This window comes from Pseudopodoces humilis, chromosome 2 (assembly GCF_049639895.1).
Source record: "Pseudopodoces humilis isolate 2021_Gansu_Grassland_sample_001 chromosome 2, ASM4963989v1, whole genome shotgun sequence".
NCBI lineage: Eukaryota > Metazoa > Chordata > Aves > Passeriformes > Paridae > Pseudopodoces > Pseudopodoces humilis.
In genome coordinates this window covers 90,730,905-90,758,904 of record NC_142201.1, presented here as the reverse complement: position 1 = coordinate 90,758,904, position 28,000 = coordinate 90,730,905, and the positions used below count along the sequence as shown (strand labels likewise).

The window sequence follows — 28,000 nt, the reverse complement described above, 5'->3', positions numbered from 1 at the left end:
ACTGGGGAACTGGTTTGGCTAGAAAAAAAAGTTTTCCTCATGTGATGGGCACCCCACCAATCACACAGCACGTTCCTCAAGCAACCTGGGCTCTTTAAAGAGCAGTGGAGGTGGGAGAAAGGGGCTTTTTCGGCTTTGCAGGTGGGTTGGGATTTCTGCTGGGAAGTATCACGAGAAGAGAGTGGTGAGTGCCTTGCTTTGGTCATGGTCTTCTTCTTAAAGAGGCATGTGAGCCATAAGTGTCTATTAGCAGAAAAGACAGCTCTTATGTTTAATGTTTTTTTTTTATTTTAGTCCCTGGACTGTGTTTGGTATGTGGGAGTCTGGTACCTGGATAAGGTTAACTACAGGAAATTATTAAGTATTTCATTTTTCTAACCTCAGGCTGTGTCTTCTCTATGGCTCTTTTAATTTGTTTCGTATTTTTTCTCCTAAAGACTGGGGAGGAGGGAATGGAAAAATTAAATCTGCTGTAAATCTGATGTTTAAAAAAATAAAAAGGAAAAATTGTGGTAGGAGAAGATGAATCTTGTAGTTCCCCCTCACTTGTGAAAATAGGAAAGTTAAAAAAACGCCTCTTATTTTGGCTGTGTTGAACTAATAAAGGAGAGAGGAAAAGCCTATCTCCCAGCTCTACTTCCAAGATAATTATGCTTGATGATGATTTACCAGCCACACCACTGTTCACACAGGCTTCATTTCATAGCAATCTCTTCGAAAGGAAACTTAATTAGTCTGTGACCCCTGCTTGATGCTGAGCTATGTTTTTGCTTTATTTTTCTCCCCTGACAGCACAAAATAACTGTCTGCCTCTTCCATTTCTGAGTGTGGCTGACTCCTAGCATACAAGCAGTTTTTTGTCAGAGGTGGCTGCATTTCAGGGGAGGTGGAGCACTGGGGAAAGTCCAGCAAGGCAGGAGGAGTGCATGGGTTTGTGTCCACTGGAGGTGTTTGCTTTAAAATAAGTAAACAATTGATGAACTGACATTTGTAAAACATTTGGCTTCTAACAGTGGAGTTCAAGCGATTCATCATTAACATATTAAATTACATCCTCTTAAAAACTGTGTAATTCTCAAGGTGTCTCAAGCACTTGGAAAATACCTTCTTTTTAAGCCCCTCAGGGGCTAAATTTTCCATTATAACCAATCTTAAAAAACCCCAAAAGTAAGTTCATTGCTTGATGCATCGGGGTCCACAGGAGGTGTGGGTGTGGGCAGGTCTGTGGCTCGCAGACTTCCCATGGCACCAGCACTGGCCTTGGCACAGCACCTCCGGCAGCGGTTCCGCCTGGATGACTTCCCTCCATCAGCACCCCAGGGCTAGCCCAGGCATCCTGCTCCTGCCTGTAGAGACATGCTCTCCAGCTGGGCTTGGACAGGAGGGGTGGTGCCCAGGCTGCCAGGGCTGCACAGGCAGGACCAGGATCCTGCTGCTGAGCGGCCGGGTTTGCTCAGCTGCGCTCAAGTGGTGCAGAGCCCTTCAGCCAAGGTGGGCAGAGCCCGTGAGTCACAAAACAAATGCATCCTTTGTCTCTGCCTCCTTGCACCAGGGCATGAGAATGCAACGCCCTGAGCAGGGACGCTGAGGAAAAGGGAGGTGGCAAGGGGTGGTGTGAGGCCCCTGTGAGCCCCACTACCATGCTGAGAAACCTCCAGGACCAGGGTGTAGAAGCAAATGACACTCACAGGGATGTTTTGGGACGTCCCTTTGCCGCAGTGCTTGACAGCTAGCACAAAACACAAGGCAATCAAAATGCCACCTCGTTCTGTGTTGGGCAATGCCAAATGATTTCTTATCCACTGGCTTTTTTGGCTACAGACTACAGATGGAGTAGAGTTAGGATAAGAAGGGAGAATTCATCTGTAAGGTGAAATCCTGTCCCAGCCTATAGAAACAGGATGTGGAGGCTCCAAAAGATTGACAAGCGCAATGTGTGTGAAGGGCACGCAACAGACCCCAAATCCCATTTGAATTCAGGAATTATTGCCAGAAAAGCATCCTTTCATAGCCTGCATGAGGTTATCACCTAAAATACAAGGGCAGAAGCTAGCCTCTGCAGAAAGGAGCGTCCTTTTCATCTCCTACCATTGTGCTGAGGATCTTAGAGATACTGAGAGTAAAGGAAGCGAGGGGAGGTCAAGAAAGCCTCAAGGGCATGGAAATAATAGATTGTCTGCAGCTTGTGGGGTACCAGGGGGAGGAAAAGCTACCACTTCTCCTGAGCTCTGTCAGGCTCAGCTGAACCACCATGAGTCTAAGGGGTGTCTTGGGGGTGTGAGGGCAGAGGAGAGGGGAGAAGTTACAACCAGTTGTACTGGTTGTGACCAGAATGTCAGGAAGAGTAAGTATGTGCCTCAGGAGGGACACAGGGGATTTTGGTACAATGAGAGCAAGAGACACCTTTCTAAAGCTGCTTAGAGCTTGGAGCAATGTCTGTAATAGTTATAACTGAATGCCTCAGACCTAGACAGGTCACACCTAAACTGCAAGGTTTCTAGGATGTGCTGAGGAACACAAGGTCAAGGTTGAAATTCCAGGACCTGGCTGCCTTCTTTTGTGGAACTTTTGGATAATGGTTGCAACGGAAGGTCCAGTTTCTTCAGGGGTTTCCCTAAAGCCCCAGGGAACTGCATTTGGGTCACAAAAATGTTCTTAACAAGCCCAAGAAGAAGGCTCCTCTACCTCCAAATGCATTTGTGTCGGGGGGAAGAGGCTGCTGGCAGCTGTGTCTCTGGGGGCTGTGAGGAGGGCAGCCCACCACTGTCACCCCCAGGGGTGCCTGTGAGTCACATCTGTGCACAGCCTGCCTCGGGCAAACCAGCCAAGTTTGCCTCGTGCCTCTGTAGTCGTGTACCTGTGCCAAGTGCTGTGCAATCTGCTCTTGCTAAGCTCAGCTCACCTCCGAGGCATGAGGAGCAGCTCCCGATCTCCCACGGCTTCTCCTCTGGGACATGCTGGAGCACTGGCTCTCCAGCTGCCCAGCTGCTGCCATGGCCTTGGAGCACCTGCCTGGTCTCACATCATTGATGGTGATACTGGACCATCTGCAAGGGAGAAGAGGTCAGACGAGGAGTTGACCCATGTGGCACAGGTTAATAAAGTGGGCACCAAAAAATGAATTATTTTGACACCAATTGCTTGGAGGCAGAGGGATAATTCATAGAAATATGGGAACAATGGGGGTTTTTAGGTCTAGAGTAAATCCTTTTTTCCTTCCCTTTTCCCCTTCCTGGTCTCTCTGCTCCCCCCTGCACTGCAATTCCACTGAACATAGTTAAGGTACTGGAGAACCTTAGGTTGTCTGGAAACTTGCCCTTTTCTAGCTGATACATATGGTTGTGACTTTGTCCAGCTTTCCTCACAACCACAGTAGCCCACTGGAGGTGGGCTCACCCCAAGAGAAGGGGCTTGCTTTCTTCCTGCCCAAGGGGAGACAGGAGTGAGTCAGGTTCTGCCTACCAAGGAGGAGAAGAAAGCCAGCTTGTGGAGAGGCAAGAGCTTGGGCTGGGTGGACAGCCCACGTACAAGATGTGAGCGCTGTTGTTACACTGAACAGGGTTACACACTCAACCTTGCTTTATGCACTGCAACTGGAGCAGACCCACTTTTCCATGTAGCAGTCAGAGTTCAAGTGTCTGTGTTCAAGCAGGAAAGAGTTCCTTGCATTTTGGACTGCTGCCTGGCTTGTGATGCCCCTTAGAGGGCAATAACTAAAGGGTTTTTTAAAATCTCTGGAGTTTGTAGCACATAGGTCCATGAGCCAGGCAGTGGTCGCTCCAGCTTTCAGGTGAGTGGAGGACCAAGATTCATCCTAGGTTTGGCAGATTCTGCAGTGTTGTATTATTGAACACATGGCTGAATTTTGCTCAGACTCAGATTTGACCTGCAAGACAACCCTTGGCTGGTCAGGAAGTCTGGCAGGGACAGAGATCCAGGTTGAACTCATAAGCCTGCCATTTTCAAATACAGAGCCATACAGTTTCATGTATACTGGGTCTGGCCTCCAAACACCTGGCTGGGACTAAAAATGTCTTCTCAACTTAAAAATAATGGCCACATATTATTAAAAAATTCCTACACATGTTATCATACAAAAATACTTAGGTGCTCTGCTGATGTAATGGTGACAGCACTGGAGATGTCTGCAAGCCTAACCCTCAAACCACTGCAGAAAGAGTGGTAGAAAGTGTCTGGTTCATTTCTCACTGTGGGAAGTCTTGCATACCCCAAAAAGGGCAGCTGCTGAGAAGGCAGGAGGTGCCACTGTTAGAAAGGTCTCACAGTGCTCTGTTCCTCAGAAAGCTCCCCTTCATTGACAGCTTTGTCTGCTCATCTTTCCCAACAGATTCTTTGAGGGATCGTGAAATCAGTAGCCCCAGCAAAAGAGAGGCACAAGTGCAGGTACTCTGGCAGAAGGACATTCAAACAGTTTTTCCTGTTGTCTGCTCAAGCTGGGCTCACTGCAGCCTTTCTTTCCTGCTTTGTATTTTCTTAAACACCTGGTAAATGCAGTTGTCTCAGGGTTGGGGTATTTTCCCCTTACCCTCTCCATGCACACCTGTTCCTTCCCTTTGAAAGAAAAACTTGGTGGGTTCTGGTGTCTGAGATGCTTTCTCCAAGAGGTCTCACACCTTTGATGCCTTTATGATGCTCTCTCTGGAAGGGGATGAGTTTGATGCAGGACACCTTACTCTAGACTGCAGGTTATAGCACTCTCAGGAATTCGGTAGGAATGCTACTTGGCCTGGCTCCCATGAGCTGGTTGCAACCTGAGCTGCCCCCTCCCTCCTTCCCTTTCTCCCTACCACCTGACTTGGGGGATTCAGCTCCCATTCCCAGCATGGGTGGGAGATGGGGCTCCTCAGCAAAGCCCTGTGCTGTAGGTGTGTGTGGGATACAGCCAGAGCACCATGGTTACCAGTTCAGTCCTGATGGTGCTGGTCAAAATGTCCCAGGGCAGCTTGCCCTGGAGTAACGCTGGCTCCTTTGGAATAGGGGTCAGGAGAGCTGGTGTTTCTGGCCAGGTAGAAATGACACCCCATGAGCTGAGGCTGTTGTGAGTGCTGCTGTCATGATGAAAATCCTACCTAAAAGGGAGCTGAAGACACCAGCTGCCCCCAAAGTGGTCCCACTCTTCTGTAGCTCAAGTATCAGGGAGTTTAACACCTAGGGAGGTCTCCTCTGAAACTACTATAAGAGATGGGAAGTGTACAAACAGGCTGTCAAGTTCTGTCTGTCCTTCTCATGAATAATTTGTGTTTCTGAGTGAAGCATATTGTACCGGTGATTTAATTGAAAACTGTATTTGTTTTTTCTAGGTTGCATGAAGAATTAAAGATGGCAAAAAGTGATGATTGTGTACACATCCTGCAGGGTCTGTTAGTCTTTGGGAATGTGGTTATTGGGGTAAGTGAAGTGGAACAAGTATGGGTGGAGGCTTCTTTCCAGTATGACACTTCTTAAAACAGCAGTTCTCCCTCTTCACATGTGAAGTCTGCACATAAATAGTGTGAAAGAAGAGGACAAGGAGAGCTGTCCCAGATGATCAGCTGGGTGGGAAAGGGACAGCAGGGGCAGATCCACCATACTGAGATGGGTGCTATAGGCAAAGCCTTAGGTCTGTCAACAGGAGCAGACCAACATCCTCCCAGCCACTTCCCTCCATAGTGATGGAATGGTTCTGTTCATTCTTTGTTAACATCCTCAAGTCCTAGGCCTGACCTCTCAGATCAAGGCTGGGTAAGATTTGCCTGCAATTCTTCTGTGAAGTCTCAATGCAAGAGATTGTAGAGCTGGGCAGAGGAGGAGTTGAGTAGCTCCCACTTGACAGGAAATTGAATGAGAGTAAAGCAGTTTATACTTGTTTCTGTCTTCTGTCTTATTTCTTTGGGGATCCTTGATCTAATGTGTTTCTTGTGCTTCCCAGATGTGCGGCATTGCCCTGACAGCAGAGTGTATCTACTTTGTGTCTAGCCCCAATGGTCTCAACCCTCTGGTGAAAGCCACAGAAAGCAGTGACATCTATGCTGCTGCATGGATTGGCATCTTTGTTGGCCTTGCACTCTTTGCCCTGTCTATCCTTGGTATCATTGGAGTCATTAAGGCCAGCAGGACCTTGCTGCTGGTGGTAAGTGTAGCAAAATTTGCCTTCCTACTGCTGCCAAACTGAGCAAATGCTGCCTTGGTGTCCCTGGTCACCTTGGGAATCAACCAATGAGCAAAGAGAGCTTTTATACTGATAAGGAGCCAAAGGTTCTTCTTGATCATGGCTGCGTTGTCCCAGAAGGCGACTCCTGTGATAACCCATGCAGGAGAAGCTCCTGAACCAGACTGAGGGAATATATGGAGATAGCCACAGTGAAGATTTGACTGGTTTGACCCTGGCTTTGCCCTGAAGCAGTGCAGGAGCTCTTGTGCAATCACATATAACTGGATGTGTTTTAGATCCTTGTTTCTCCCCACCCCTTACTGCTTTTCAGCTGTCATACACTATTCAGTTTAGGAGCTGGTAAGTAATGACTTCTGTACAAGGCATTAGTAAGTGTCAGGATAGCAAATGTGGGTGCAATCAAGAACATAAGACATCATCAGGCAGGCAGAAATTACAGGGGTGGGGACAGAGCTTTGGATAAGCCAAGGACAATGTTAAGATGTGGACAAATCTCTGTACAACATCTTACTTAGTCCTTTAGTTTGGCAGTGGCAAAACTTAATTGGTGCTTGCATTAAGGAAGGGTAGAGATGAAAACTCTGAAATGAGCTCTCTTGTGGATTACTGTGGGTGTCTGTTTTAGACAAAAGGCACTCAGAGATCTGAACTCTTGGGCCAGGGAATATGTCAGCAAACAACTGAGGAAATAGAATTCCCTTAACTCCAATTTTGATGTCTTGGCTGAAACCCAAGGCTCTGGTTTAGGATACATTAATTTTCCTACTTACTGGGGTAAGTAGGAAAAAAATGCCTTAAATCAGAGAACATTATAAAATGTGGGAGGAGAAACAGATGCATGAGAACTCCAAAGGGAATATGGAAAGTGTCAAAGGGATTATGCTGGCAAGGGAAAAGAAAGCGTGAAAAAGACTATGAGAGGTGACCCTTGGAATCTGTTTTCGTAAGGATCTTTGCTCACAATGTAGGAGTGTTCAGGAAATTTGATGATGAAAATTCAGGGGGATCTGAATGACAGCCTAAGCTGCACCTTCTGCTTCCCCAAAGTACAATCTCTGCTGCTAGAAGTGAACAGCTTCCTGCTGAAAAGCTTATAGCTGGTAAGTGGAAGTGAAAGGAGCACATATAACACAAACATAGGTTGCCAATGAGACGCAACAAAGAAAAGGACAAAGTATTTTCCATGGAGGCAGGGTAGTCCTAATGCCCTGAGGTTCTGATGAAATCTTTTCCGTGAGATGGAGAACAATTCCAGTCATTCACCTTCAAGAAAGCAGATTGCAAATTGAAACATGCACAGGGAAGGGCTATGAGAACAGTCAGGCTGTATAAGAGGGAATACAATAACCTGTCCACCTTTGCATCAAGCAGAGTTTCTGGCTTAATCTTGAAAAAAATGCAGAACTGTTTCTCCAAGAACTAATTCTGCTCTCTTTCTCCCACAGTACATCATTTTGATGCTGATCACTTTTGCATTTGAAATGGCTTCTTGCATCACAGCAGCAACTCACCAAGACTCTGTAAGCATTTCTATCCTCATGTATTCTTCTAACTGCACTGGGATTCACAAATTCTAGGGCATACAGTTATCCTGTTCAGCATAGTAAATGTGATAATACAGTCTAAACTCACAGGACTACTGCTGAGAAGACAGCAGAAGACACCTCCACAAGGAAAAACTCCAACACTGTTATTCTAGTCAAAGAAGTAATTTTGTTCTTTCTAACATAGTTTTGTTGTTTTTTACATTTTAAAATGTTTACAACGTTGTAGTTAAGGAAATAATAGTGTGGGCTAGTTGAATCATCAATACAAGTGTTTAGTCCTTCAGCTACAGACTGATTAATCTATCATACACAGAGAAGACAAATCTTCAGCATTGCCCCAGGCAGTGTTACTGGCGAGGGAAAGATTACATGGATTATTGGAGATACTGTGGGGAGGGAAATTATTTGTGGTGCTTTAGTTCCAACATACCAAATGCAATCCATAGCTTCTGCACAGCTCCTGTGATCTACATATAGTAGTGCATGCTTGAGATCTTCATCTTTGTTGTTCCTGCTCCTCAAATCCTGCTCTTTATTCTTGTGTCTAAAACCAGAGGAGAAGCAACATTCCTGTTCTCCAGCAGGACACTGAAACAAGAAAATAAACCCTCCCCAAATAACCCTGTATTTGCTTTACATGGCCACTTATTTATATAGTTTCTGCCTTTTTCTCTGTTGTTTTGTTTTGGTTTTTTTTTCTGTAGCTCGCTCCAGGGTTCTTCCTGAAACAAATGTTGGAGAGATATCAGAAGTCAGAGCCAGCCAATAACAGTGACAATGAGGTCACAAAGACATGGGATGAACTCATGCTTCAGGTAGTAACACTGAAAAGTCACTAATTACTAAATGCTCTGCAAGCCTGGAATTTCAAGTCCTCCTTGGGTCAGCTGGGTAATAAAGAAGATGGCATCTGCCTTGAACCTTAAAGAAAGTTCTGACACACTCCCCCTTTAGCTCGTTTATCAGACGGCAGACTGTCAAATTCGGGCACTTCAAAAATCTCTCCCATAAATCTGTGATTAGTGCCTAACCAGTGTCGTGACATGTGCAGGGCTGTGACCTGGGCCCACAGAGAGAAAGAGACCCTTTCCCTTCTCTGTCCCTGCAGAACCATTGCTGTGGGGTGCTGGGCCCCTCCGACTGGCAGGAGTACACGTCTGCCTTCCGCCTCACGCACAGCGACGCTGACTACCCCTGGCCACGGAAGTGCTGTGTCCTGGATGCAAAAGGGCTTCCCGTTAACCTTGATGGCTGCAAACTTGGAGTGCCTGGCTACTATAACAGCAATGTAAGATCATCTCTGCTTTTTCCAAGTTAGCATATGTCAGTCAAAAGTGCCCTGCTGGAAGAAAAATAAACCATAAATAGCCTTTCTTCTTCAACTGTAAGCCGCAGTGTCCAAAAGCTTTCTGGAGGAGAAGGAATACTGGTAGAGTCCTGGCCATGTTGCTGAAGTGTACAGACAGGCTGTCAAGAAAGGACAAGATTTTTTTTTTAGGAAAAAGACTTTTCCGGTGGAGAGAGAAATCTCCCAAGCCAATGGTAAGAAGTGACATCTCCAACATGTAGGTGGTGTAGCTAAATCAAACTTAGCCCAAAGATGAGTGTATACAACATGAGTGAGCAAATCAGCAGTTCTTCTCCTCAAGGAAGAACTTTTCAGTAGACCAGCATGTCCTGTACACTAGGTTGCTGGGTCATGAGCATCAGTTTCTGCACTAGCTTGCATTTCTAGAAGTCATTCAAGCTTCCAAATTTGCTTGCAGCTTCTTGATTCTGGAGGTCAGTTCTGTGTCAACTGTGTTATCTAAGTGTACTTGGCATGCGGATGGCACAGCAAGTTGTCCTTGAAGTGTTTGAAATGGGTCAACTTTGTATTTGGAGCCAGAAACAGGTAGGTTATCTGCCAGATGTCAATAAGCAGTGTAGCTCTGGCTTGGTTTTTTGAGAGCTTCTGAACTACCCAAATTGCAGTAGGAGAGGAGCATGCCACCTCAGTCTCTCACAGGGATGGATAAGTTTGTCACCTTGCAGTACAGGCTTAGTGCTGGTTTTGAGTCATTCCTGGTTGTCTTTCAGGGCTGTTACGACGCTATCTCTGGGCCAGTGAGCACACATGCCTGGGGTGTTGCCTGGTTTGGCTTTGCCATCCTCTGCTGGACTGTAAGTACTTAATATTTGCCTTTATTTCCTCTTCTCTTTTCTTGCTATTCCACACCCAGTTGGGTGGAGGGGGATGACAGGGCTGACGCATTTAAAATGTCCATAGATTATCATCATTCATTCATCACAAATCTGCTTGTAGCCTGCTCCTCTTAGGGCTACATTTACAAGTTCCCCTCCATTGTGGCTTCCAGAGGTGGGGAACTAGATGGCCTTCCAGCCTGCCATGGCCTGCTGCGACCTGCTGCCATCTCAGCAATAGTGCACAGCAAACACAGCTTTCAGATGCTTCTTTATGGAGGGTATTGGATCATCATGATAGATAATTCAGTTTGTAGTTCAAAGATTTTGTATGAGTTTATTCAGTATTCAGGGCTCAGTGGCATCATGACAGATAATCCCCAGTGAGATGAGTGATACAGTCAAATAGTTATAGCTGCACATATCTTCTTTCTTTACTGTGTAGTTTCTAGGCAGATAAAAACCTTTAAGCTTTGTCTGCCTGAACGGGCTTTGCTTTTCAATAATTTCTGTTGCTCTCTCCTACCAGTAGGACTAAATGGGGCTGTAGGAGAGGTGGAGAGCAGGAAATAGGGGGCAGAGAAACTTAATAGTGTTATCATTTCAGTTCTGCGTCCTCCTTGGCACCATGTTCTACTGGAGTGGAATTGAATATTGAAGGCCTGGTGTCCCCAGTGCTGTCCTGAAGAGCCATGTGAAACTGCATTTGTTTGTCTCCCGCTCCATTCTCCTCAGACTAAGGGGGATTTGAAGTTTTCCCACTACCTCTCCCACATATACTTTTTCCCCTCCAAAAACTTGACGCAAAGAACTGATGACTGCAGGAAAGAATCTTCTTGTCTCTGCTTTGCCCCTTGTTCTGCAGCTTTAATGCCTCTTGGCTGAGTCACAATCCTTCTTTCACTGTGGAAGAAATCCTGGAACATAAGATGAGTAAAAAAGGGATCTGATTTGTTCTCTGACGACATCAGAAAAGAAAATGTCTGTATACATCCTCCAGAAAAATATCTTTTTAAATTAGTTTTAATTTAAATTATAATGCTCCAGCAAAGGCTATGCGAATAAAACTGTAACCTCCTGTGATCAATAAGGACAGATGCTGCAAGGGAGAAGACTGCAGACCTCTCTATTATGTTTTACTGTTCAGCTTCTCTTGCTGGTCTCTGTCACCCTTGCCTTAGAATAAGGCAGATTCTCTGAGCATTTAAGTGTGTCAGCAATAAAAACATGTCACAGATAAAAAAATCTGTTGCTAGTCAAGCCCAATAAAAGGCTAGCTCACTCCTCAGCAAAATGTTGCCTATATGCAAGCCTACCTCCTGTCACTGATGAAACTACTTCATGTGCTCCTACCTTCATAAGTGTCAGTCCAGGAAAAGTTCCACTTGCTAACAAGCAACTCCTTCAAAAAAGATGATATGTACTTCGCACAAGATTTCATACATCTACGGGCTAGAATTTATGCAGGATACAAGGGGTTCTGTGTTGTAGTTGCCTTTACAAATGTGGCTGTCCCATGCTCTTAGTTTATTTTGCTTCTTGCTTCAGCTACCTGTGTGCAAATGGTCACACCCTATGTGTAATTCCTCTTCCACATCCCTGGATCAGGTAGGACAAAAGGCAAATAATGACAGGTAGTAGCTCATGTGAAAAAAATGCAAGCAAGGAGCTAACTGAATCAATCCCAGTCCTTGCATCAGTGCTCGCAGTTCTCACTCAGTTCAATAAAGGCTGTTTACTTTGGACCAGACTGAGCTGGTGCCTTTCCTAGTGAATGCTTCAGCAGTTAAATCTATTGTGATAAATGTGCTCCTCTGTAGAGTGTTTTAAGGTGAAGCCTCTTCCAAAGATGTACTGGTTCAGATCCTGATGCCATTTGCCTTGATTCTTTGTTTTTGTATATTCACCAAAATACTAATTAAAAAGAAGTGGAAGTGAATTTTTTCTTGTGTTCAAGATCATGTCTTTGGGAAGGGTAAATAGTAAAGGTGTGTCTGGGACATGTGGGGCAGGACAATGACAGGCTTTAACATCTGTAACAGAGACACTAAAGCACCAAGATGCAGTGTGCTACAGAAACTCAGCAGGCAAATAGTTCCTTGCCAGAGTGCTGGGGGATAGGAGGAGGTAGATACAAGGGTGAAGAACTTGAGGAAGAAATGGGTCCCTGCAACACTGAAGGCGTTCTCTGTATGACTGCTTTCAGAACAGATAATCCTCACGGATCAGCCACTCCCCTGGCTCAGTGGTGTGGTGACTGGCTTGGAGACCCTGGACTCTGAAAAGTTCCATAAGAAAATTAATCTTCAGCACTTTTGTTGTGAGACTTGAGTCATGGATTGACCAAGCAGACCATGTATGTCAGTGCTTAGAGTCTGGTTTTCAAGGGGGTGAGCATGAGGTTTGGTGGTAGGGCTGGGTGTTTTTATGTTTATGCTGCTGAAAGCAACAGTAATACCTAAAAGTAAAGAAATCTAAAGAGAATCAGCATCTGCCAAAGTTTGGGGGCAATGGCAAAGACTGGGCTCTCTGCTACTTGCCAGAAACTGCGAAGTCCAGAGAGGAGAGAAATGGGGCAGGAAGGACATGGCAGGCACAGGTGCTCTGTCCTTGCTCGGCCAAACGCCTCCAGTAACTCTTGGTCGTGGATAGCTGCCCTCATGCATAAGGACCTCTTGCTTGAGTTTTTTCTGAAACTCAAGCAGCCCTGCAAATGGGTGAAACAACTGGCTGTGAGACTTCCTAGAGGCCAGTAAAGCCTTCTGAACATGGATGTCACTGGACATTCTGCCTGGAGAAAACTGTAGGACCACAGAGTCAGGTAAGATCAAGTATTATTTTCCTTCTCTGGTCTTTTGCTTCAGACCTTTCTGCTTCATCTAAATGAGGTATGATTACAGCACTGCATTTAATATAGAGGAAAATGCTGCAGGATTTTGAAGGAAAAGAGAAACTGAGAATACTTTAAAAATACTATTGCAGTATTAACTGCTCCAACCAGTTGCAAATGATACCATTGACCTGTTACATAAATGGCAGCTCAAGTCAATTTGGTTTGGGTTCTTCAAATTTGCTTTCTGCTTCTTAAGCCTTTTCCTCCCATTGCACTTTATGATTTGTGTATTAAAAAAATAAAAGCTGTGACCAAGTGGTCCAGGCAATGGTGGATCTGTGCAGAAGTGCCAAACATGCCACAGTGCATCCAGAAAAACCCAGCTTTATCTGCCTGAACTAAGGGGGAAAGAGAGGATTAGACTGATGACAGAATGATGTTGATTAGGATAATGAAAAATCCTGCTGAAAAACCAGAAAAAGCTGTGCTTCTGAAGGTTGATTCCAGCCTCTGAAATTACCTGAGGTGCCAGGGAAAGGGTGAGGAAGGGATGGAGTCTGTGACAGGAATGGTGGTGAACAGGCTTATGTGTCAGCTGAGACCTGTAAAAAAAATCCTGATCATTCTCAGCTGTTAGGGTTGCTTCCTGAAGGCACGGATGTACATGGTCCTCAGAGCAGGCAATATGCATGTGTGCATGAGAACTGCTGGACTAAGACATCCTGCTAAGACAGGATGAAGAAAAAAAAATGCTGCAGATGAAAGTCATTCAGTTTGTTTGCAGATTTGCTCTCTGTATTTATTCTCTGTAGGTGTGAACATTCACAGTTCTCTCTTGGCAATAAAAGCACACTTCAGTTCTCCCATGGAGTAACCAAATGTATTTTTAGATTATAAACTTATTACAATGCTCCCAGCTCTGAGAAATCAAGAGTCTTGCTGAGAAGCATCCCCTGTTCATAGCTGATGGAGTGTTGTGTTCTCCAATCCAAAAAGAATCCCACTTCCCTCCTCCCTCCCACACAGAAATGTAACCTGGTGGTTTTCACACTGCTGAATATTTGTTGCTGGCAGTACTGAAGGTGTCTGTTCCCTCAGGCAGTGGGGCAATGTGAAGCTGCCTTTGTGAATTTTGTACCTCAACTCCATTTTTCCAACAAGTTTTCCTACCCTTTCCCCTCACTTCTTCTTCATGAGACCTCTTTGCACAGACCCTTTCAGGCCCTGCTTTACTTTGCCTTGCTTGACAAACGTCATGTAGGACATAAAATGTCCATTATGTGCCATACTTGCATCTGGCTACCCACCTCACTGGGAAAACCAGGAACCAGGCTGATGGTGATGTTCAGCATCTCCTGACTCGGGTGATTTATTCCCACTCCTGCTCACTGCCCTGGCATCTTAGTTTTTCACATTCCTTACAAAAGGGACTCATGCCAAGCAAATGTTTATGGGGACCAATGACCTAAAACTAGCTCATAAATGAATCCTCCTACTCCCAACCCTTGGCAGCCCTGCCCTCCTTGGCAACTGGGGAAATCCCCTGCAATGTGTGGTATGCTGGGAACCTCCTGCAAGAGCTCTCCCTGTAATCTCAGACGTCTATCTTTAGGAGATCCTGCTTTGGGAGGAGTGGAATAAGACTGGTCAGGGTTTATCCATGACAGGAAAAACAGTGAGGGTGTTTCTGACTTGCTTGCGAGGTGAAATTACATCACAGGCAAGGTCATGTGCAGTTCTTGCATGATCACCAGTTGAGATAAGCCCTGCAAGAGAGAAAAGTGATGAGCAGTGAGCTGCTCTGGCTAGCCAGGGCTGTTGCTAACAGTGAGCCAATGCAGGACTTGTCTGTTTTTCCCAAAGCAATTTCCCAAAATTAGCAGGCTACTGTGGCTGGCACAGAGGCTGGAGACTCTAAAGCCAAGTCACTTCAAAAAAATCTCTAAATAACCAGCCCAGTCCTTTTACACTGTCTGACCCTTGGTGTTTAAAGTAAATTATCTCACAGAGCAAAAAAAAAAGTAAAGCAGTGAGCACCGTTTTTTCCTGATTTATTCTTCCTGACTCCTATGAAGGAAAAGGGAAAGAAACTGTTACCTGATATTCTTCAGACTGGTTCAACTCAATCTTATGGCTGTTGGGTGTTGGGTTTTCTTCCTTTTTGGGTTTTACTTATCTAGAAACTTCCTCTGTTGAATAATCATCATGTGTGTTGTTCTCCTTTCTCCAGTTCTGGTTGTTCCCATGTTTGTGTGACTTGTGGTTCTTTCTTAAGCAGGTACAAAGTTTTTTTTAAGTCATTTCCTTTCACTGAATTCAAATAATTCCTGGTCTTTTCAGATAAGGGATTTAAAGGACAGAGAAATGTACCCTCTGCAGCAGATGTGCTATGGAAGAAAACAGGTTCCATTTTAAGATGGATCTGGACCCAAATTGCAAACATAATTCATAGGAGTTGTCTAGGTTTGCAAAATGTAGCTCATCTCACACTGCAGTTTGCCAATAAGACATATGAAAATACCTACCCTGTTTAATTATGGAGTGAGGCAAACATTCAAGTTTTAACACTCACACTGTGTCTAACTTCTGAGGACATCAGGACTTGGGCAGGTCTGAGCTTTGCAGATCCCATTCATTTCTAACCCTTAACTCTGAAACTGTTCATCCTTTACCCTTGTGGTGAGGCACATTCCCTGAAAAGTTTACCCTGCTCAGATGGAAAGTGAACTCAGAAATCTCCTTGCCTATCTCTATCTTGGCTTGTTATGATTCTGTTCTTTTTGTTGGTGGTGGTGCCTTGTGGCTCCCCTCTGCTGCCAGCTGACCTTTAGTCCCATCCCAGTGGGATATCAGTGGGATGTCCTGCTGCCCAGAGCTGCGGGACTCCCATGTTGCAGTGAGGATGCATGAGACACCAGTGTCAAATGCTCCTTGGTGCTGGCTAAGGTTGAATCCTGGTTCCAGGTTGGGAACTTGCTTAATCCTGGTTTTGGCTTAGCTGAAAGTATCCAAAATGTTGTAGCTGTGGCTTCCAATACAACCTACACAGGGCATTGCCCTGAGTCAGGCAGGCAAAAGAAGCTGGCCAAAAGAGTGTTCGAGCACTTACGTATGTTTAAGTACCCTGATTTAAGGCATGGTGCCTTCTGGAGCGTGAGCAGGTCTGCAGTGTCCCTTTGGCCTAATTTTCATAGCCATGGGAATGCTGTGGGACAGTCTGAGGTTCTCCCCTTGCTTTATGGCCAAGTCATTGCGAGACTCTGTGGCACAGAGAATAGGAAAATACGGGTTCTCATACAGTGCTAATAATTGGCTCTGGATAACAACAACTCCAGAGTTCAACAAACATGGTTTTCTCTCTCAATTTTTATGCCAGTTGCCATGGTAAGCAGGAAGCACAACCCAGGCATTTTCCTAAAGGGAAATTGAAGTCATGAAAGAGGTAGGAAAGGGAGTCAAGCCCTGAGTTAAGCTGCTGAATAGGAAAAAAAAAAAAAAAAAATCATTTAACCTGATTATTCATCTGCCTTTTAGGGAGAACAGTTAGCAAGCTGCACTGCAGATATGTCCACTGAGGCTACAAGAACAAGAACACCCCATTTTTTTCTCTCTCTTTGATCCCAGGATGGAATAAGGGACACATAATAAAAATATTCACATCCATAATACAGCTCAGAGATTGGCTCAATGAGAGCCAAGGAACTAAATTAATAATTTGTTTAAGTTCTTGCTTGTCCTTTACAAATCAAAAGAAGTGCATACATGATGCACCAGAGGCCTTCATAGTAACTTCTGTTCCAGTTTGGCTTCTACTGTACAAGCACTGGGGTCACACGGTTTTTTCATACTCTACTCTGAGCTGCTCTGCTTTATCACAGGCAAGGCAGAATTCTGCAGGAGACGTGCTAAATGGGAGGACATGGCTGCACATCACTGAAACTTCAGCCTGTAGAACTAGCAATGGTAACAAAAAAAATAATTTTACCCTTGAAAATTTTAAAACATTTCAAGTAACAGTAATTCTACAGAAATCCCCAAGCCCGCACTTCATTTTCAGAGCTGCAGAGCAATTGCAGATCCCATAACCTCCAATCAGAAAAGAGTGTGGTCAGGCCCTAACCTCAGTCCCCACCAGCAAAGCCCACTCAAACATAGATCAGTGCCCTGGCCACTCACAAAACAAGAGGGGCTTAAACTCCATGTCAGATGATGACAAAAGCATTTGCCCTGAATTCATAAACCAAATACAGAAAAAATTAAAATGTTCCAAAACATCACTAGGGCACAGATCTGTTTTTATAAAAACTCCAGTTTAATCTCATGGCTGAGACCTGGCAAACATCTTTCTTTTGTGGCTGTTGTTTTTCTTTCCTTTTTTTTTTTTAAACAATCACGCACAGAGGCAGGCAAGTCCACACAGAGAAAAAAGCTTAACAAAACTGCAATTCATCAGAGCTAGCAGGAAAAATCATCACAAAACCAGGGCCAGTGGGATGGAGACAGTCCTCTTCATATTGACCAGCTTCCAGCCCTCGTCTTGACCTGGCAGCAAATAATATTTCAAAGGGGACTGGTGCCTGCAAGCACAAGATCCAAGGTCTGGACTGCTGTATGGAGCCCTCAGAAAGTTCTTGCCTTCTGCTATCCTTCCTTTCTGGGGCTGTTAAAGTCCTACTCCATCTCCAGTCGAACTCAATGGGAAGTTTTCCATTCCTTGCTTGGAGCAGAATTAGTTATCACCAAGCCTTTACATCAGTTAGGAGCAAGCAAAGGTTAAACAAAATAGGGATCAGCTGCAGCTTCTCCTCCACCCCTAGAGGTTTCTAGTTTTCTTTTTCCTAGAGATGGAGAGAAGCAAAAAGGACAACTGCAAAACCTGGGCATGCCTGAAAGGTAGTATATGCTTCAGTAGATTGTTTGCATTTTTAAGGCCTGGGGAGTAGCTTGTGGTGGAAAGCTAAATCAGCCCTTGAACTCTGGTCTCCCCTGATCTTGTCCCTCCTTTCCCAGGACAAGATCCTTCTCAGGAAGGCACATTCAGGCCTTCTGCCCACCACAGATTAACCAGAACTAATTAGCTACTCTGTGAACAAAAAGCTATTTCATCTCACACTCTCAGTGCTGCAAACACAGCAGCAGAAAACAGTTCCATGCATCAGCCCAAGTTTCACAGATGTGTAAAATACTATTTAGGCAATTCCTTCATGTTAATTACATTTCCTTTTTTTAATACATTTACATAGAATGATCTTTTATATATATATATATATATAAAATTTAAAAATATTCACCATTATAGGCGTTTCAGAATCCATAAAGAAAAAAAATATATTTTGATTGCACCATTTGGACGCTGGATAAAGGAAAATGTTTCAGGCTTCATGAATGTCTCTAATACAGACTTAAGTTCCTCTGAAGTTCTAAAGGTGAAAAAATAAGTACTTCAGTCTTTCTACAGTGATAGCAAGAGATGGACAGCCCAGAGGACCAGGGTTTGTAAGGTAAAATACCTTATAAAATACCTTCATTTTTGTTTACTCTCCTGCCAGTGAGGCAGCTCCCACACGAGCTAACATTATCCATGTCCCTCCTTCCCATCAGGGATTCTCCCCTTTGCCAGCTCAGCCATTTCACTCTGAGCTACGTTTAAGAGAAGCTGCACCAACCCCCTGACTACATGGGAAGAATAAGTGAAATTTACTCACTTGTCTTCCACTTGTAAAAGCCCACCAGCAACACATGCTGGGGATACTTTGTCGTGTCTGATACTGGGGCCATCTGCAAACTGGGGAACAGCCTTTACTTTAGTCTCAGGAGAACTGAAATGTACTGCAGGGTCCCTGACATGATCCTTGTGGAGCTGCAGATGATGAGCCAATCTATTTAGGAAAGTCCTTTCAATAATACCAATCTTAGCTCTCCAGGGCCAGACTCATCTCCCATAAATCCCATCTCTCCCTCTTCATAATGCTTCACAGATAAACAAAGGAAAAACAGAAACACAACCCCCAAACAAACAAACCAACAAACTAAAACAATAAAAACCAAACCCAAAACCAAGGAGAAAAAACACAAGAAAGAAGAAAGTCCTTTCTTAAAGAGATCAGATCTGACCCTGAATCTGACATCAGGGATATCTTAGTAAAGCTGAATCTCAGGACGCTTCAGCCACCCAGTCCCATTCAATGGGAGGTGGCATCTGTCTTCTGGCCCTGTCCAGCTCCCAAGCTCTGGTCCTTCAAGCTGACTGCAGGTACCAGAATCAGCATGGATCCATCATCAAGCTTTACTGACTCTGCAGAAGGCTGAGTCTGGAGCTGACAACAATTACACCTGTGCAACAGCGCACCTTGCAACTAGGAACATGATTTCATCTCTGCAGGACCTGGGGCTTTATTTTAAGTGCTCTGGATACATCAGCTGAAGGCTGGAGAAATTGTAGATAGGAAATGGGATCAAGCTACAAAATAAAGATATCATTGCAGCATCTAAGCTTAATTAAAATCCAGGACCCAGATCTGAGTTCAAATTCTGAAACACCCTTAAAAAGTATAGTCTGGATACAGATTTTAGTTGAGGCTGATCTTTAATATCAAGTAATGACTTCTAATAATTTTTCTTTTGCAGGAGTTTCACCATTTATGCCAAAAGCGCTATTACTTACTGGAATGCTGTTAAGAGTTGAGACAGTGTATTATATACAAATTGCCAGACCTCATTTCTTGTTCATAGATCAGCTTATATGAGAATAAAGAGGGGGGGAAAATGGTTTTAACATGCCAAGGTTTTCATCACATTTTCTTTTCCTTCTGATGCATTACTTTGTGAGCTTCTCTAGCTCCCTTCCAGGTGCCTTGGCAGTCAAAACTTCTAGGAACTGAGATACTACAAATCCTTGTCCAAAGTAAACTATTTTGTTGACACCAAAAAAACCCTTGGGCATCATTTCCACAACTTTTACTTCCTCTAAAACCTTACCACAATACCTCATATCACACCTTCCCTTTGTCATTAACCCAGCCACGGTGATTAAAAGCTTTCTCATGAGGCAGTGCCATGTAAATGCAGTGTGGAGCTGTGCTAACCATGGAGGAGCATGAAGGACTGGAAATTCCCTAGTTTTAATAAGAGGCTGCACACGCAAATTATGGTCTGTGAGTAGAATAATACAATTGTCATGAAGCTGCATATTCTGGGCCTGCTGTCCACAGCTTGCCCAGGTAAAGCATAGGCTGCTGCCTGTGAAAGAGCACGGACCCAAACAAGAACTCCAGGCTCTCATCTGGTTTAATAATCTCCCTCAACAAAACTGACAGCACAGACTTAGTTCTCTGCTCTGTTCCCATGTGGGACTATACACAAATAAAGAGTGCAGTAGGGAGAATCAAAGACTGCAGCTGGTGACAAGGAAAAGCCCTCTTGCATTTTCACACTCCCTTTGGAAATGGAAGGAGAAAATTCTGCTGAAGATATATTCCTTGCATTTGTGGACCCATAACTTCTCAAAAATACTGCGGCATATCTCTCCTTTAGCAATCAGAGTTCAGAGAAAGCAGACTGTATGGGGCCCTCCAGCCACAATGGCACTACTAAAGTGGCACAGTCAATACAGACTAGGAGCTCATGGGTTTAGTTTACTAATCATTGGAAATTGCCAGTATTTCACCAAACAAAGCCCTAAACACACATCTTTTGGAAAATTCTGGCTGACAGTCATCGTGGTGGCTATAGCACTTCCTAACAGTTTACTGCTTAAACTATAGCCCATCACACCCATCTGAGGGCCTGCAGACTCAGACATCTCCAGGAAAGACGGCCCCTGCAAGCACATTACAGGGACAATCTCAGAGCTGGCAGCAACACCTGTGCTCCTGTCTCCTCCGCAGTCACCAGTGACACTTAAATTGCAGAGACAGCACAGGCTGTACCCGACTTTGCCATCGCCCACAGCCATAGATCAGACAATAGACAAGCCTGTGGTGAATGCAGAGTTAGAGGCTCTATAAAGGAAGCTTCAGTTCTATTCCCATGGCAGCCGTTGCATATCTGAACACCTATTTGCCTGTAACACTAATGTTCCCTTCAGGAGAGAGTTTAATTCACCTCAGATTCCCCTCTCAGGACTTGTTCATGATCTGTTCTGCAGTCCCACAAATCATCCTCTTTACCATACTCTTAATCAGTCTGAAGGCACTGAGGTCCAGGGAGGTGGCAACCAGCCATACTCTCAAAGAAACAGTGTAAAATCATAGGAGATAAAATTTAAATGGAGAAGAAGCACCTGGGGACATGCCACACAGTGGCAGTGAAAGACCAAGGGTCAAAGATATGTCAGGGTGCAAGAGGGCAATACCCCAAGGAGATAAGAAGATCCTCTTGCTTTTGTCTGCTGTTGGCAGTGTGGAGCTCAGCTGGAGATAGCTGCAGAGGTGTCATCTGGCTTTAAGCAATGATGAAAAGAGTTGATACTGACCTTGGTTATGACCTTGCCTTGGCTTTCACTGCTTTCAACTTGAGGGGTCTCTACCGCTGGGCAGCCAGCTGCACACTCATTCCTCAGCCACACGGATCTTGTGTGCCCAAGGAAGGAGTGACTGAGCACACAAAGCTCATGAGGAAGACCTTGGAAGACTGAAGGAACAGCTAGGCATTTCCTGTCCATCTGCTTTCATTCCAGCCCCTGCACATGCTGGAAAGAGCACATCTCTGATCCAAGGAGAGAACTGGAGGCGGCGCCTTCAGGTAGCATGTTTATCACTGTGAACATCCTTGGGTGTCTCACACCCTATGTGGTTTGCTCGTGCCAGCTTCACCTTCCTCTTCAGCTACCCTCAGCCTCCTGCACTGTTTATTTACACAATGTAAATCAGAAAGTCCTTCACTGGTGTCTGGGAAATAATGGTAGGAGTTCCCAAACATCTGGACTTACCTCCTCAGCAGATCTGCCTCTGCACCCTGAGCTGCACTGTTTTGTAACAATGTTTTCTCTCAGCCCTATTTCCTAATTATACAGAGATTTACTTTTCCTTTTTTCCATAGGGAGGATGAGACAGGGCTTAGCAGAAAACAGGTGTGAGAAATGCAAGTTCCCTGGGACCGGCTTACCATAAAAAGAAACAGACAGTGAGGGAGGAGTAACAAGGGGAATGAAAAGCCAGACAAAGATACTATGACCTTCCACAGCAAAAGCTTTGCAGGAAACCATAAAGGATTCAGGTCCATCTTGAACAGAGTAGTTTTAACAACAGCAAAATGGCAACAGAGTTGGTCTTGGACACTCCCATTCCAACCATCACAGGAAAGGAATAGGAGGAGCAGCTGCTACTCAATCTGCCTCCCACTTCGTCCATCCAGAATCACAGAGCGCCTCTGGGGCTGGTAGAAGCAGCTGGTAGAGGTCTCCAGTCTCTGGCCGTTCTTGGGGATGGTCATTTTGTTCCTCAGCGTCACGCCCTCAGGCGTTGTCCGCGCAGGGTCGGACAGATCGCCGCAAATGGGGCTCAGAGAGGTGGTCTGAGTGGGGCTCCTGATGGGTGACAACAGTACCCTGGAGTCTGCTGAGGAGGCAGGGTGGTCCATGATGGGGAAAGGGGGACTGAAGAGAATCAGACTCTGGGGCCTCCCAGGCCTGGATCTGTAGGAGGGTTTGGAGAACCCTGATGGCCTCTCTATCTTTGAAGACTGTGGGTTATCTCCAGCTGTCTCCCCGCCAGAGGTGCGCTTTCGGCGCAGAACAGGGGCGTCTGGAGCAGGGTGATGACTGGGCTGAGACGACTCCAGTGGAGAGCCCAGGAGAGTGCCATGCCAAGGACAGGCTGAGTCCTTTTGAGCAGGGTCACTATTTTCTTTCTCTGCTTTGGCCTTCTTCTCTGTCAGCGGGCTCTTGGGGGCCTCCAGGTGGCTCCATGCCACCCGTGGAGCTTGCCTGATGGCCTGCTTGGCTTCTGCTTCCTTCTTCTCAGCGGCTGGAGCAGCATTCTGAGCCTGCAGGGGCTGGGGGATCTGGGTGTACTGAATCTTGGGCGGTATCACGGGCACCGCTCTAGCCTGGCACATCTTAATCATGAAGGAGGTCCTGACTGCTGACACGCTGACGGGGGCAGAGTTACGACGGCCGGTGTTGGCATGGGCCACTGCCAGGTAATCCAAGTCTAGATCCACAGGGGCATTGAAACGAGAGCCCCAGGGAACACCCCTACTGGCATCAGGGCAGTGTGTCGGCAGGGATGGGACAGAATCACTGGTTTTTACTTCCTTCTGCCCATACAGGAGGTTCCCAGGGGCGGATGGCATGGACAGGCTCTCAAATGTGAAGAAATCTGGGGCTGGGAGGAGTGAATCCAAGTTGAGGGATGAAGGCCTGGTCTTAACCTTGTGAGGTGTTTCTTCACCTTTATTACTCAGCTGTGACTCAGTGGCAGAACACAATGCTTTGGTGACAGTCTCTCCTCCCAGCGCAGTGTCCTGAGGGATGGACAACTCCTCCTTCATGTTCTTAGTCTCTGAAAAACTGCCTGGGCTATTTTGGCATGGCAAGGACAACTGAAGCTTTGGGCTCCAAGGGTTTTCTTTGCTCACATGCACTGTCTTTCCCTCTGTCTCCAAAAGAGGGACTATGGAGGGTCCTGCTTTCTCACCTGGTGCTTTCTCCCTGATAAGGGAATACTCAGGTTTTGAAGGCTCTTCTGGAGGACTCGAGCCATTCTCATCTTGCACAGCTTTGCCCAAACTAGAGGGGGACATGGGTTGTGTTTTGGACAGCTCACAAGGCACTGAATGCAGAATGTCACCGCATGGCTGCTGCTGGTCAGTGGCATCTATGAAGGTGAATGGGGTAGTCCACAGACTCAGCACTGTATCTTTACTGTCCAGGGAGAGGCTGCGACTGAACCGCGGTCTAAGAGAAAGGCCAGTCTCTGTTCTCTGGCTCTGTGGGTGAAACTCCTGGGTCATCTTCTCCTGAATGTCCTTAAAGGTGGGGGAATGGAGTGGGCTTGTAACCCACTGGTGATCCTCCCAAGGCTCCACAAGTTCTAAGCTCTGCACGTTATCTGTCCAGGCATCCTCATCATCCTGGTCAGCAGCATCCTGGGTTCTGCTAACAGCATTGCCTTCCTTCACCTCCTGGATTCCAGCTCCACTCAGTGCCTTGGAGGAGAATGTGTCCCTTTCATCAGTAGTCATTGTCTCATGCTTCTCCCTCTGAGTCTGGACTCTGGTAAGGCCATCTTTTTCCCTCTGGAGATGATAAGCACCATCTTTTTCTTTCCCTGATTCTGGACATGCTCCTTTGGAACAAGATAATCCATCACTAGTGGCAATCTCACTAAATTCTGATTGACTATGAAGCTTCCAGTCCATGGTAGGGGTGAGACATTCACTCCTGCTCTCCACCATTGACTGGTGGTTCTTCGGATTGGCGGAGCCCGTTGGAAGAGTGCCCTGTTTGGGTGGGGCTGAAGCACCACTGTGCTGTGCAGCCACATCAGACTGGCAGCTGGGAAGGCTGTCTTGTTTCTCCATGCCACTGGCACCAAATAAAGGCACCTGAGTTATCTGCGATGCTCTGCTTTCAGATTTCTGCTCAGCCAGTGTTGGACTTTGCCCTGGGCCAGAGGAAGGACTATCTGTTTGTAGTGAAGAAGAGGATTCGGAAATTGGGATTGTCTTGGGGACAGCTGCTGGCAAGAGCAAGAGCTCCTCTTCAGGTTCAATAATTTTCAGTTCCTGCTGTATCTCTGGCCACAGCGGTTCTAGAAGGGCATTCACCGGGCCCTCCTCTGATGTCTGAAAATCAGAAGAAATGCCATCACCTGGCAGCTCACAAAACACCAGTAAATACCCCTCCATCTTCCCCAAACAGCCCCCCTAGAATAGCCAGGCTCCTGGATGAGCACACTCATGGGTACAGAAACACAGACACACAGACTGCTACCAGTTCAAGGATGAAAATACATCTCTACACAAGAGGGTTTATGGAGGAGAAGGTCTGAGGTGCAGCCAAAAGGAGGCCTGGACAGACATACTGAAATAGTGAGCTGAATGAGTAGCTGGAATGTTCCAGCCCATTTCTCAGCAATTCCCATTCAGGCTCACTTGGCCTTGCCAGAGAATATGCATTCCCAAACTGCACACAAACTCGAATGAATAATCTATTCAAGGAGATATGCCAACAGATCTTTAAATAGCTGACCAGAGATGAGTATAGCTGTAAGAAACTTGATGAAAAGGCTTTGCTAGAGATACAGAGGAGGCAAAAAATAGTAAGAATTAAAAAAATAAAATTATGTGTAGAGAATGGAAGTAAAAAAGAACTTTTCAGGCTGTCCAGAACAAATGAGATAGCAAAAATAGAAGGGGAATTCAGAGACCATAGGTCAAAATGCTCAGACATCCGGACAGTCTCACATCTGGAGTGTCTCAGAGCAGACAGATGGTACAGACTGAAATTGAACAGTTACAGGAAAAGATGACCAAAGGGTACAGTAGGTAGTTACTTCAAGGTAAATCACCACATGGCAATTCCACAGAAGTGAAATAAATCAATTCATGGTCAATTATTGGTGCTGCTTTGCCTAAGTAATAGACTGAGTGTTCTCAAATACAGACACACAATGAAACTTTAAGCAACCTCCCAATTACTACCACAACATGGTCCCCCACCTTTCTCATGCCTTCTTCCTTACCTCATCTCTTATGCGCGATCCTTCTTCTGTCTTGGCCATCTCAATCTCCTGTTGGTCACAGCTGCCTTCTGAGGAGGCATCCCTCACCTTGAGCTGTCCTTGCTCTGCTTTGCCTGCTGGGTGTGGTCCCTTATGGACCACATCTGAAGCTGGTGTTTGTTCCAAGGTGGGACTCTGCTCTGAGGCCTGCTGGGGGCCGCTAGCGCTGCTTGTGTAGCTGCTTTGCCCACACATCTCCTGATTTTCTGCTGCTGGCTGTGGCGTTTCTAAGGACTCAGGTTTCCTGGCTGCCACCAGCTCCTCAGGATGAGACCCTGGATCAGAAACACAAACAAATGTAACTACTTGAGACTGAAAACTTGCGCCCTGGGACACAGCAGTGCTGCCAAGAGCCAACACCAACTAACAAAGCTAAAGAGCTCCCTCCAGGCACAACCAGATCTTTCTGGGAGGTCACCCACCTCCCCAGGCTCCTTACTGCAACAAGCACCCCCCTGACCTGCTATCAAATCAACACCCACCCTGCTACAGGTTGGTTTCTTTCCTGCCACAAGCTCAGACTGGAGAAACCTCCACACCACCAAGCTGCAGAGCACTTCCAGCAGCCCAGCTGAGGATCCACGCCCCCCTCCTTAACACAATTTACCTCTGGATGCCGCCACTGGCAGAGCTGGCCCCGGCTGTTTCTCCTTGCGCTCTGCTGCCTGCTCTGTTCTTGTGTGGGTCCCTGCCTCCAGAGCAGAGGGGCTCGTGCTCTCCACCAGAGAAGACAGCTCCTCTAGACTGGAAAGGGAATGCTTCTCCTTGGTGGGCACGCGGCAGGGTGTGCTGTTGGTGCTGATGACTGCGGAAACCCTCAGCGGGACAGAGACAGCAAATGGCTCCGAGATGTTCAGGGCTTTCCTCTGGTGATGAGGGGAGGCCTCCAGGGGAAAGAGGCTGCTTGGGAAGCCTGACTTGGTGGCTGTTTCAGAGGTGTAGAACATGAGCACTCCTTTGGCTGAAATCTGCTCGTTTTCAGCATCCTCTGTTACCCGGAAAACCTTCAGTTGCTCAGGAGGTGACTTCACCTGCGGTGTCCGGGGAAGACCCTTCTCCCCACCCAGCTCTGAACTTCCTTTAGCCCCTATGGCAGAGCCTTCTCGCTCCCACTCATTCTCCTTGCTGAGGTCATATGAGCTGCCTGTGCCTCCTGTTCGTATCTTGGTGGGAACAAAGAATCCTCCAGTAGTCACTGACCGTTTGAACCTGCTTTTGTCATCCTCCCCTAGAGATGGGAACATAGGAGCAAGTCAGTGGGAAGCAATGCACTAGCAAACAAACTTCCTCTGTGAGGAGCCCTCCTCAATCCTTCCAGGGATGAGTCCTGCCCTGGTGAACACTCACATTTCCCCAGACAGATGTAGACAATAGACACTGAAGACCTTCTATGCTCTAGCCCTAGGGTTTCCTTCAAAATGGGCAGGCAGCACGGGACTGAATGCCCTCCAGTGGAAATCAGCTCAGACTTTTATTAGACACTCTTCTCCATCAGATGCACCAAGATCTAGGGCTATCACATACTGCCCACAATGCACACACCTTTGTCAGCTTTTTGTAAGCCTTTTTCATCTACAAATGGGATTTTTGTGCCCAGAATAACTGAGAAAGAAACCAAAGCAGTTCAACTGCCAATAAAGGTGCAGCTAAATACAGTGGTAACTCTCAGGTGGATGCACTGAGATAAACAACACAGAAAAGAGTCAAAAATGCAGGGACACAGAGGTGGGGACACATGCCAGCAACCCCGGCATAAGTATACAGAGATTTACATCACGGTGAGATAGACACAGACTGCTCATCCATTGAGGGTGGTAAGGCACTGGAACAGGCTGTCCAGAGAAGTTGTGGATGACCCATCCCTGGAAGTGTTCAAAGCTTGTTCAAGTGTTGGTACCACCTGGTGTAGTGGAAGGTGTCCCTGCCCATGGCATGGGTGTTGGAGATTTCTAAAGTCCCTTTCAAGCCAAACCATTCTGGGATTCTGTGATCCATGCTGCTGAAAATGCAGAGCTGCAATCCTTCCCCCTTACAGCATAGGCAGGCTATGGATGTCTCACCTTCCACTGGCAGGGAACACAGCGAGTCCATGCTCTTTGCAGGCCGAATAGTTGCTTTTTCTGTGGGAAAAGGGTTTTAGAAGCAGGTATCAGATCCTGCGGCTTTGCAGGCTTCAGCCCATGAAGATCAAAGGCTGCATACATACAGACAGGCATGCCAGGCAGACACTTTCCATTTCCAAGCATTCCCCCATGTATCTACACCACATGGCTTATTACCCACAACACTTGTCCACACAGCTGGGGATCTGCTAGTGCTAACAACAGCTTTGCACCTGCTGGACATGTGGAGAGCTATACTTAACCCAGCCAGTCAACACCACCTCCACTGTGAAGCAGTTAAGCATCCCCAAAGCTGTCATGTGCCACTCCCCTCCCCAACTTAGGCTATTGGTTGTAGGGGACTTTTTAACTAAACTGACATCAATGCCTTCTCACCTCTCACTCCTGATAGCAAATGTTGGGCTATTTTTACGTTG

The 28,000-nt window shown here is 46.1% G+C and overlaps 2 protein-coding genes across 4 annotated transcripts in view; one reads left to right on the top strand and one right to left on the bottom strand.

The window, feature by feature from the left end:
• The first annotated feature begins 127 nt into the window (after positions 1-127).
• Positions 128-11,898, top strand: UPK1B (uroplakin 1B). Of its 2 annotated transcripts, XM_005523903.3 has the most exons (9): positions 131-184; positions 4,349-4,404; positions 5,322-5,409; positions 5,930-6,130; positions 7,618-7,692; positions 8,424-8,534; positions 8,828-9,007; positions 9,799-9,882; positions 10,511-11,898. In XM_005523903.3, exons 3-9 carry the CDS (start codon positions 5,341-5,343, stop codon positions 10,559-10,561), a joined length of 771 nt encoding a protein of 256 aa, XP_005523960.2. In that variant the 5' UTR covers positions 131-184; positions 4,349-4,404; positions 5,322-5,340; the 3' UTR covers positions 10,562-11,898. The 2 variants fall into 2 exon arrangements, with proteins under 2 accessions (XP_087908355.1, XP_005523960.2); XM_088052229.1 differs by lacking the exon at positions 4,349-4,404 and having other exon boundaries at positions 128-184.
• A 1,422-nt stretch (positions 11,899-13,320) lies between these two features.
• The window catches only part of ARHGAP31 (Rho GTPase activating protein 31), a 64,195-nt gene continuing 49,515 nt past the window's right edge, over positions 13,321-28,000 (bottom strand). The window contains exons 9-13 of one of the 2 annotated variants that reach the window (XR_015774798.1): positions 27,522-27,581; positions 26,069-26,689; positions 25,423-25,736; positions 21,210-24,523; positions 13,321-13,338 (exon numbers count right to left, since the gene is read on the bottom strand). Coding sequence is in view for 1 of the 2 variants with exons in the window: in XM_005523902.3 (XP_005523959.2) it covers positions 22,058-24,523; positions 25,423-25,736; positions 26,069-26,689; positions 27,522-27,581 (3,461 nt within the window). In the remaining variant the exon portion in view is untranslated. Of the gene's footprint in view, positions 13,339-17,027; positions 24,524-25,422; positions 25,737-26,068; positions 26,690-27,521; positions 27,582-28,000 lie in introns of those variants that run through there. The other variant, XM_005523902.3, reaches the window with a different exon arrangement.

Bases quoted from the DNA above. Each gene is read 5' to 3' on its own strand.
- UPK1B (XM_088052229.1), top strand. From the start codon at position 5,341: ATGGCAAAAAGTGATGATTGTGTACACATCCTGCAGGGTCTGTTAGTC. The intron at 8,535-8,827 runs GTAGTAACACTG...CTGTCCCTGCAG, and splicing joins GGGATGAACTCATGCTTCAG to AACCATTGCTGTGGGGTGCT. The intron at 9,883-10,510 runs GTAAGTACTTAA...TTATCATTTCAG, and splicing joins TTGCCATCCTCTGCTGGACT to TTCTGCGTCCTCCTTGGCAC.